The sequence below is a fragment of the Camelus ferus genome, chromosome 35 (assembly GCF_009834535.1).
Source record: "Camelus ferus isolate YT-003-E chromosome 35, BCGSAC_Cfer_1.0, whole genome shotgun sequence".
NCBI lineage: Eukaryota > Metazoa > Chordata > Mammalia > Artiodactyla > Camelidae > Camelus > Camelus ferus.
In genome coordinates this window covers 13302877-13313046 of record NC_045730.1, presented here as the reverse complement: position 1 = coordinate 13313046, position 10170 = coordinate 13302877, and the positions used below count along the sequence as shown (strand labels likewise).

Below are 10170 nucleotides of genomic sequence, written 5' to 3'. Positions count from 1 at the left end.
GAAGGTTGAGAGGACATTCCAAAAAGTTAGGAAGACCCACACAAGATAAGAAGATTTCAGAGGATAAAATGAATTGTGAACCTTCCTTCAAATTTTACTATAGTTGATGGTGAGTGTCCTTTTATGCAGAGTCATGATACTTGTAGCAGGCCAAACCCCCAGGCTAGTTTTCAGGCAAGCCTGTTTCTTTTAACACAGAAAGATCTTTCTTGGACTCATTAAGCCAAGCCACTACAGAATGTCAGTGTTATTTTAGTGCGGAGCAAGCTGTTATCATGAAATAATTGAAAATTAGCAATGGCAAAAAATAAAATGTGCCTGGGGAGCTTGGGGAAAAAATATACCCTTTAAGTGAAATTCATGTTGGGTTTTCTTCTTTATCCAGAAGCTGAAATATTTCCAGCACGATTTGAATGAATTAATCACTTGTTAATTTCGGAAGCTGCTGAATCAACACATCCTCCTCCACCTCCCTCTCCGGACTTCAGTAGGATGTTGCAGGCAGCAATTGACCTTGCCGGCAATAACAAAGGTCTCATTCTTTGAACCTAGTGGTGGACTGGGTGCTAGTAATGGCCCTTCCCTGAACTTTGTCCCTTCAACCCTTCCAGTGGTTTTATAAAGCCCTTGCTGTTGGAAATATCTAGAGCAATTTATCTTTTCCTGACTAGTGCAGTTGAACAAAATGACATTTAAAAGTCTAAAGACAAAAGATAATCCATATAAAGTTAGTGTTTCTTTAGTGGAAGTTACAGAAAACAATTCCAGATAGCATAAGAAAGAAAAAAAAGTGGGGGAGGAAAAAAGAAAAAAAGAGAATTATATTATGAAAATTGAGGCTTACTCATAGAACTCAAAAATACAAATGCAATCAGTCCTAAGCAAGTACTAGTAATAATCATTTGGAAGGTCACCAAGATCTTGGTTTGTCTATTTAGTGTCTTGATTCTTTGCCAAAAGTTTTGTTGTTGTTGTTGTTTGTTGTTTTCTTTTGCTATCCTTTTTAAATTTTTTTTGAAAAATTGAAATATAGTCAGTTTACAATGTTGTGTCAATTTCTGGTGTATGGCACAATACTTCAGTCATATAGGAACAACATGTATTTGTTTTCATATTCTTTTTACCATAATTTACTATAAGATATTGAATATGGTTTCCTGTGCTATGCAGTATAACCTTGCTGTTTATCTATTTTATACATAGTAGTTAGCATCTGCAGATCTTGAACTCCCAATTTATACCTTCCCTCCCCCTTCCTCCCTGGTAACCATAAGAGAGACTATCAATAGAGAGGCAGAATACTGTAAAAAGGGAATGCGAGGTGGGTATAGCTCAGTAGTAAAGTACATTCTTAGCATGCACAAGGCCCTGGGTTCAATCCCCAGTATTTTCATTAAAATAAGTAAATAAACCTAATTATCTCCCTAAAAAAAAAGAATAATTAAAAAAAAGAAGAAAAAAAAAAGAAAGTAGAAACTATAAAGAGGAGCCAATTAAAAACAGAAAAGTCAATGGCTGAAATGAGAGCTGAGCTAAAGGCAGTCAAAAGCCTACTAGATAATGCAGAGGAACAAATAATTGACTTAGAAGACAGGGTGACAGAAGTCACCCAATCAGATCAACAGACAGTAAAGCAAGTAAAAACTAAGCAAGGGGAGGGTATAGCTCAGTGGTAGAGCATGTGCTTAGCATGCACGAGGTCCTGGGTCCAATCCCCAGTACCTCCATTAAAAAAAAAAAAAAAAAAAGCCAGTGAAAGCAATATAAGGGACCTATGGGATAATATAAAGAATGCCAATGTATGCATAATAGGGGTCCCAGAAGGAGAAGAAAGAGAAAAGGGGATTGAAAAAGTATTTGAAGAAATTGTGACTGAAAACTTCCTAAACCTAAAGAGGGAAACAGATATCCAAATACAGGAAGCACAAAGGGTCCCCAACAAGAAGAACCCCAATAAACTTTCTTTTGCTACCCTGTCCAAATAGTGGAGAGCATGGCAAATTTGGCTCCCAAGTTTGACCATTCAAGAAGCCCATCCCAGGTTTGAAATTCCTCAGTTCCACATCCACATTCCTAAAAAAGAAAATATGATAAGTCCAATTTGAATTGGCTCTTCTTTCCAGTCATTGACTTTGGCAATGGGGACATATTCAATAGTAGTATCATGGTTACTTGAATCACCCTGAGATTGGTGTGGGAAGTTTCCAGAGAGAGTAAATAATCAAAGAAAACAATAGAGTCAGATGTCCACTATAGCTAGGAAAAAAAAATTTTTGTACTCTTTTTTAATTGAAGTATAGTTAGTTTACAATGTTGTGTCAATTTCTGATGCCGAACCTAATGTTTCAGTTAGACATATACATGCATACATTCATTTTCATTTTCATTATAAGTTATAAGATATTGAATCTAGTTCCCTGTGCTATACAGTAGAAACTTTTGCTTTATCTATTTTGTATATAGTAGTTAGTGTCTGCAAATTTTGAACTCCCAGTTTATCCTTTCCCATCCCTTTTATTCTCTGGTAAGTTTGTTCTCTGTGTCTGTGAGTCTGTTTCTCTTTTGTAAATAAGTTAATCTGTGTCCTTTTTTTTTTAAGATTCCACAAATAAGTGATATCATGTGGCATTTTTCTTTCTCTTTCTGGCTTACTTCACTTAGAATGACAATCTCCAGGTCCTTCCATGTTGCTGAAAATGGCATTATTTTCTCCTTTTTATGGCTGAGTAGTATTCCATTGTATATATATATCACAACTTCTTTATCCAGTCATCTATTGATGGACATTTAGGTTGCTTCCATATCTTGGCTATTATAAATAGTGCTGCTGTAAACACTAGGGGTGCACGTGTCTTTTCAAATTATATTTTTCTCCAGATATATGCCCAAGAGTGGGATTGCTGGCTCATATGGTAAGTTTTTTAAGGAACCTCCATACTGACCTCCATAGTGGCTGTACCAATTGACATTCCTACCAACCATACTTTCTCCATTAAATTTTAATTCCTGTCTATCTCTGGTTTCTTGATTCTGTTCCATTAAACTATATAGCTTTTCCTCAGTCAACATCAAACTCTTATTAATTACTAATGATTTTTAAGTCTGCTGTTTGGCAGTGCCAATCCTTTGTGGTAGGGGCTGCTACCTGTTCACCAAGCCCAGTTTTCTTTTTTTTCTAGAACTTCAGATGGACTAAAAATTTCCAGTCTTGCTAGAAGTTAATGGGATCAGTATATGCCACTTCCAGAGCTGGCTCCTAAAAACCTACTGAGATTCTGTCTGTCTTCTCTCTAACCTCTTCTGACTAGATGCAGTAGATCTGAGACTCTGAGGTCCTAGGGGATGATGGGGTTACTAGACAGATGGATCATGCATTCTTGGATGACGAAATGGAGCAGAGTCCACCCTCCTCCAGCTCTTCTTCCACTGACGAATAATGGACTATGGTATGTGTGAGAGAGAAACTTTACTGTGTTAAGCCCCTGAGATACTGCAGATGTTGATTGCAGCAGGTAGCCCACCCTGATTAATACAACCTTCTATCATGTTCCTTTTGGAATCATCTTGCCTGTTCTGGGCCTTCCTGTGGAGTTTTTAGAGTCAGTTTATAAAGTTCCACAGAGTCCTGTAGGGATTATATTTGGAGTTATAATGTATTTATGGATTAATTTGACAAGAAAATTCATCTTTACAGTTTTGGATATAACTATCATATAACCATTTATTGAGGTCTTTCATGCCCAATGATAAATTTCATAATTTTTCTCTGTAAAGATATTACATTTTTTTTGTTCCTAATACTTTGGAATTTATTGCTATAGTGAATGATTTTTCTATTACATTTTCTAATTACAGTTGGTTTAAGGGTTCACTATTGGTTGACGTTATGTTCAACAACCTTGCTGAACCCTTTCTTCACTGTAATAATTGTAGCTTCCCCTGAATCTTCCATGTGGACCTCGTATCATCTACAAATGATGAAATATTTACTTTTTCTTTCCTGATTTTTGCATCTCATTCATATTTTTTGTCTTGTTGCATTAACAAAGACTGTCATCCTCTAAGAATTTGTAGTTTTGCTTTTTATATTTGTCTTTAATCTATCTGGGCTTGATATTTGCATTCCAATATTCTAACAGAAAAGCACAAATTTTGTATATTTATCTTACATTATTCATCTTCTTGAACTCACATTCATTTTAGTAGCATTTTAGTTTATTCAATGCTATTTTTCTAGATAGACAATTCTATTTTCTAAAAGTGATAATTCTGTCTCTCCTTTTCTTATCTTTATGCCTCATTTCTTTTTCCTCTTTTATTATATTGGCTGTCTTTCAGAAGTGTGGCTGGTATCCTTGCCACTCAGTCTGCCACAACAAAATACCATAGACTGGGTGGCTTAGGCAACAGAAATTTATTTGTTACATTTCTGGAGGCTGGGAAGCCCAACATCAAGATGCTGGTTGACTGGGTTTGTTGTTTTTTTGTTTTCTCATTTTCTTTCTCTCTTTTTTTTCCTTCCCAGCTTTTTTCTTTCTTTTTTATGCTAGATTTTTAAAATATTTATCTTCCTATATATTTTTGGAATAAACTTTGGCCACTCTAAATGTAATAATGAGAATGATTGTGGTGAATTTGTATTGGGTCATCATCTTAGAGAAGCTAGAACTGTTTCTCCCAGAATTCTCTTCTCTGTTCTAACTTACGGTTGGCCATATGAGTTTATGTGAACTTTGGCAGGTAGAAGTGAAGCAGCCCTGAAGGATACCAGGCAAAAAAGTAGCAGCTTGACACACAGCTTATCTGAGTCTTAGGGCACGCATGAGTTCAGCTTCACGGAGATTGGTACCGTTTTGTTCTGAAGGTTATGCTCATCATTGAGTTGAGAAGCATTGAGGGATAATGTAGGATTCAGTTTGTGGTTAGGGGTTTCAGTTTGCTCTTTCATTCTTTTTTTTTTTTTTTCTTTTGGTGAGGGGGAGGTAATTAGGTTTATTTATTTATTTTGATTCTTAGAGGAGGTACTGGGGATTGAACCCAGGACCTCATGCATGCTAACCTCATGCTCTACCACTTGAGCTATACCCTCCCCCTGGCTCTTCCATTCTTCACACCAGTTCCTGACTACAAGATATGCTGACCTATTGCCATTTTAGTGTCCAGAAACAGGCAATAGCCTTCTAAGGCCTCCTTATCAGCTCCCACAATTATGTAAACTCTAATCTCTGTAATTAATGTCTTATACCATATCAATATTGTGGTTCTGCTTTCCTCATCAAACTGTAGCTGATACAAAAATAATCTTTGTGGATGTATAACAAAGTACAAACTCCTTTGCATGGCATATATGACATTTAAGTCAGCCTCAACCAGAGCTTTGACCTTTCATCCAGTGCTTTGACCCACCTCCCCTCGTATCTATGGTCCCATTACATGAACAAACTTGCTGCTTATCTCATATGGTGTGCTGTTTTGGCTTTTTTCCTCCAGTTTTATTGAGATATAATTGACATACAGCACTGTAGTAAATTTAAGGTGTACAGCATAATGATTTATATACACCATGAAACTTAGTAAGTTTAGTGAACACAAAAGAAAAAGGAAAAAAAGTATTTTTTCCCTGTGATAACAACTGCTAGGACTTATTCTCCTAACAACTTTCATACATATCATACAGCAGTATTAGTTATATTAATTGTATTGCACATTACATCCCTAGTATTTATAACTGGAAGTTTGTATCTTTTGACCACCTTCATCCAATTCCCCTTCCTCCTACACCCCACCTCTGGAAACCACAAATCTGATCTCTTTTTCTATGAGTTTGGTTATTTTTTAAGTACAATTGACCTGCAACACTATGTTAGTTCCTGATGTACAACATAGTGATCCAATGTTTCAATACATTACAAAATGATCACCACCTGTTTTAGCTTTAATACCTCTACCTAGAATGGCTCTCTCCCATTTTCTCTGCTTGTAAATACCATCTTAGCTAAAAAGTTGCTTCCTCTGTGACATCCTCCTCATCTGTCACATAGATTTCATCACTCTCTTGTTCCCTTGGCACTTGTTTATTTAATGTCAGTTTTAACAAGGTATAACATACACAAAGAAAAATAAACAAATCTTAGTGATGCATTTCAATAGTTACACAAAGTGAACATACTCCTGTAACAAGCACCTAATTCAAGAAACTGAACAATACTAGAACCCCAAAGTTCCCTCTTCCCATTTCCAAAAACTATACTTCCAGCCTGAATTTGAACATACACTGGTTTTGCCTGTTTTTGAACTTTACATAAATGGAATCATACAATACGTTCTTTTTTTAAAAATATATTTTTATTGATGTATAGTCAGTTCACAATGTGTCAGTTTCTGGTGTACAGCACAATACTTCAGTCATATCAGAACATACATATATTCGTTTTCATATTCTTTTTTCACCATAAGTTACTACAAGATATTGAATATGGTTCCTTGTACTATACAGTATAAACTTGTTGTACATCTATTTTATATGTATTAGTTAGTATCTGCAAATCTCGAACTCCCTATTTATCCCTTCCCACCCCCTCCCCCCGCTGGTAACCATGTTTGTTTTCTATGCCTGTGAGTCTCTGTTTTGTAAATAAGTTCGTTTGCCTTTTTTTTTCCTCCCTAAATTCCGCATATAAGTGATATCATATGGTATTTTTCTTTCTCTTTCTGGCTTACTTCCCTTAGAATGACATTCTCCAGGGACATCCATGTTATCATTTTTTATAACTGAAGAGTATTCCTTTGTATAAATATACCACAACTTCTTTATCCAGTCATCTGTCAATGGACATTTCAGCTGTTTCCATGTCTTGGCTATTGTATTGTAAATAGCGTTGCTATGAACATTGGGGTGCATGCGTCTTTTTAAATTAAGTTTCCTTCTGGATACAATATGTTCTGAGTCTAGTTTCTTTTTCCTTATGACTTTGAAATTCACAGAAGATGCTGAACAGTAGTTCCTTTGTTCTCATTGCTCTTCAGTACTCCATATATAACTGTTCCACTGTCAGTGCTCACTGAGTTGCTTCCAGGTCTGGGCTGTTAGCAAATTGTGCTGTTATGAACGCTTTTGTAGTGGTCTTTTGCTACACATAATGTAGCCTTTTTTATGTCTTTCCATTTTAACATTTCTGCATTGTGTTGTAATTATTATATTACATGTCTGTTTATCACACTAGACTGAGGTCCCTGAAACTTCAGTTACAATACATGAGACATAATAGGCCTTTTACAATGTTTGTAAAGGAAGGAGCATCTAAAGGAATCCTTTTTTAGTAATTTTTATATTCTTTCCTTTTATATCTCTTAAAACCCTTAAATATACTACTTTACCTTTCCTATGGTCATGTGTAAGAAGCGAGCCCATTCTAAATTAAAACATCTCTAGAAATACATGATCAAGAATGCTTTACTTATTGTGGGATCATTTTATAATCCACACAAATACCAAATCATTATGTTATACACATGAAATTAATAATATATTGTTTTATGTCAATATATCTCAATTTCAAAAAAGGCTTCATAGTAGGCACTGTACTGAAAGTACTAAAAGACATTAGTGTTCCATGAGATATATTTTAGGTAGAACTACAGGGTTACATAATGGGAAGGCACCTTAGGAACTGATTCATTCCATTATATTCATCATTACATTTCAGTAGGAGTTACCACACCTACACCAGCACAGCTACATGAAGAAACTATTTTTTAAATACCTCTACCTGAATAACCTCAATGTCCTCTCTCCTTATGCTATTCTCCTTGATTGGAAATCCAAACTACCAGCAAACGGAAATACAACAGAAATCACTGGCAGAAAAATTCTCATTCATCATTTCCTAAAGACTTGTATACTGTAAATCGGCTTACTGCATAAGCTTCACGAAGAGTTGTCAAAAGGAAGTCCTGGATATGAGACGAATACCCGTGTCATTTTGTAAGTATTCAAGACTGACTGGAACTGAAAAGGGTCTATAATAAAAGGGCAAAACAAGAGTAGAGGAGGGGGGAGGGTATAGCTCAAGTGGTAGTGCATGTTTAGCATGCACGAGGTCTTGGGTTCAATCTCCAGTACCCTCTCTAAAAATAAATAAACCTAATTACCTCCCACACTCCCACCAAAATAAAATAATAAATAAAAATATTAAAAATAAAAATAAATAAAAACAAAAAGAGGAAGCAGTAGATATTAAACACATAAAATCTCCCTCGTTTGAATAAATTAGAAAAAATTGTTAGTCTCTTACACTTCGGTGTCCTGTAGAAAGTTCAAGATTTTAAGCAAGAGTGTTTTGTACAAACTGACTCCAGGCTCTGCTACTTACTCCCATACTTAGTGCTACTGGACTTTGGGCAAATCAGTTAGCATGCCTTAATTTCCACTTTCGTAAACAGCCTACAGCGTTTTTGGAATACATATTATACCGTTGGCAAGTATCAGGCACGCAGTAAGCCGTAGCCTTTACTACCTGAGGTAATACAACAGCACAGGACCTCAGAGTCAGAATCAGGAGCAATAAATTAAACCCCAAGTTCTCCGATCCAAGTCCAGTCACACGAGGATACCTCTGAAAGACACCACTGAGGATCTACCCCTCTTGGCTGGAAGCCGACGCTGTATTTTCAGGGACCACAAAGTGCAAGCCAGAGGGAAGGCGGGATTTCCGTCGCTACGCCTCCAGCGTTTGCTGGACTGAGAAACCGAACCGGAACAGGTGGGAGGAACGTGGGCCGCCCGAGGGCAGAGCCCGGAAGCGCCGCGGTGCGGGGACTACATTTCCCACAAGTCCGCGGGGCAGGGCGAGGGGTGGGCGTCGGGGACCTTACCGGACAGGCCTTGCCCGGCAATATCAAGGTAAATGCCGGCACTGCGGCTCCAGGGGAAGAGTAATTTAGCGTCTGCGCCTAGATTTGGATTAGTCACCCTCCTAATCCATCCCGAAGTGACAAAAGCGACCTGGCGACTCTGGGATCTCCGGGCCGCAGGACTCCACCCCCAGAACCCATAGCTGTGCCCCCGCGGTGGGCCTGGGGCACTTCCTAGATGCCCGAGGACGCGGGGCGAGGTGCTAGAAAGGTGAAGGCCTAGGGTACCCCTTCCTATGGTTGACCATCCGTACTGGTCCCTCGTCCGCCCCTCCCCCACGCCCTGTGTCCCATTAGGTCGGGCTGGCTCTATACTGTGCACGGCTCCCTGGGGCTCGATGTCGAGGGTGGTGCCGAGGAAGGTACTTTCCCTCTTCCAGCCCAGTGTAAGTAGCGGGCGACCTCCCCTCTCCTTGGGTTGTTGCCCGGACGTCCTTGTCTCGGGGCGACTAACGCTGTCGAAGACCTGCGAGCCAAGCACTGCTAAGCACCTCCATCCAGTATCCCTAATCCTTTCATCTACCCTCTAGGGTGATATAAAGATTGCCACTGGAAAGGATAGCAACAGAATTTAAATGGCAGAACTTAAGGTTCGCACCAAGCCTCTCCGGATTTAAAGCTCTTTGCTTAAGTCCTGTCACGTTTCTCAAACCTTAACCTAAGAAATGGCAGGCGCTGGGGACCACAGTCTTTTTTTTTTTTTTTCCTACTGTTCCCACGCGCGCTGCCACCCTGCGTCGGCTACGCGGGTGCGGACACATCGGTCCGGCCTGTTCCGACAGCGAGTCCGGGGCTCTCCGCCGATCCTTCTTGCTCTTCTTTTTCCTCTTCTCCGGCCCTCCTCAGGGGACAGACAGCCAGCGCGCGTCATCGCCGCTGCCGCGGGGCGGGTGGGTGGAGTTTGCTGTGCGGCGGTGGCGGCGGCGAGTGGGTCCCCGGGAGGCTCTGGGGCGGGGCTGCGGGGAGGGCGCGGACAGACAGACCGACCTCGTCGGGATGGGGGGTGTGGCTGCTCCGCCAGGGTCCGGCGGGTGGGAGAGCGGCTCCGCGACCACCGGTGGCCGGGGCCCTTCTGCCTTCTAGAGATGCTTTTCTTCTCGGTGAGTTGTTTTTCTGTCTTGGCGGCCCGGCTCCCCGGCCTTGGTCACGCCCCGGGGAGGAGGAAGGAACCAGGCCATCTCGGTCTGTGTGGCCTTGATAGGGCAGGGCAACGGGGAACTGACCAGCTGCGCTCCAGGTCCTCCTCCCCTTTGGTCA

At 39.8% G+C, this 10170-nt stretch overlaps 1 protein-coding gene and 1 long non-coding RNA gene across 6 annotated transcripts in view; one reads left to right on the top strand and one right to left on the bottom strand.

Moving 5' to 3' along the window:
- Positions 1-3403: 3403 nt before the first annotated feature.
- The window catches only part of LOC116661611, a 27716-nt gene continuing 20949 nt past the window's right edge, over positions 3404-10170 (bottom strand). The window contains exon 4 of the long non-coding RNA XR_004317562.1: positions 3404-3415. This is a non-coding gene — a long non-coding RNA (uncharacterized LOC116661611). The remainder of the gene's footprint in view (positions 3416-10170) is intronic.
- ACBD5 (acyl-CoA binding domain containing 5) overlaps positions 8803-10170 on the top strand; it is a 26293-nt gene continuing 24925 nt past the window's right edge. For 2 of the 5 annotated variants that reach the window (XM_032474146.1, XM_032474143.1), the window contains exon 1: positions 9832-10013. Coding sequence is in view for 3 of the 5 variants with exons in the window: in XM_032474143.1 (XP_032330034.1) it covers positions 9999-10013 (15 nt within the window). In the remaining 2 variants the exon portion in view is untranslated. Of the gene's footprint in view, positions 8903-9831; positions 10014-10170 lie in introns of those variants that run through there. The other 3 variants (XM_014565354.2, XM_032474144.1, XM_032474145.1) reach the window with 3 other exon arrangements.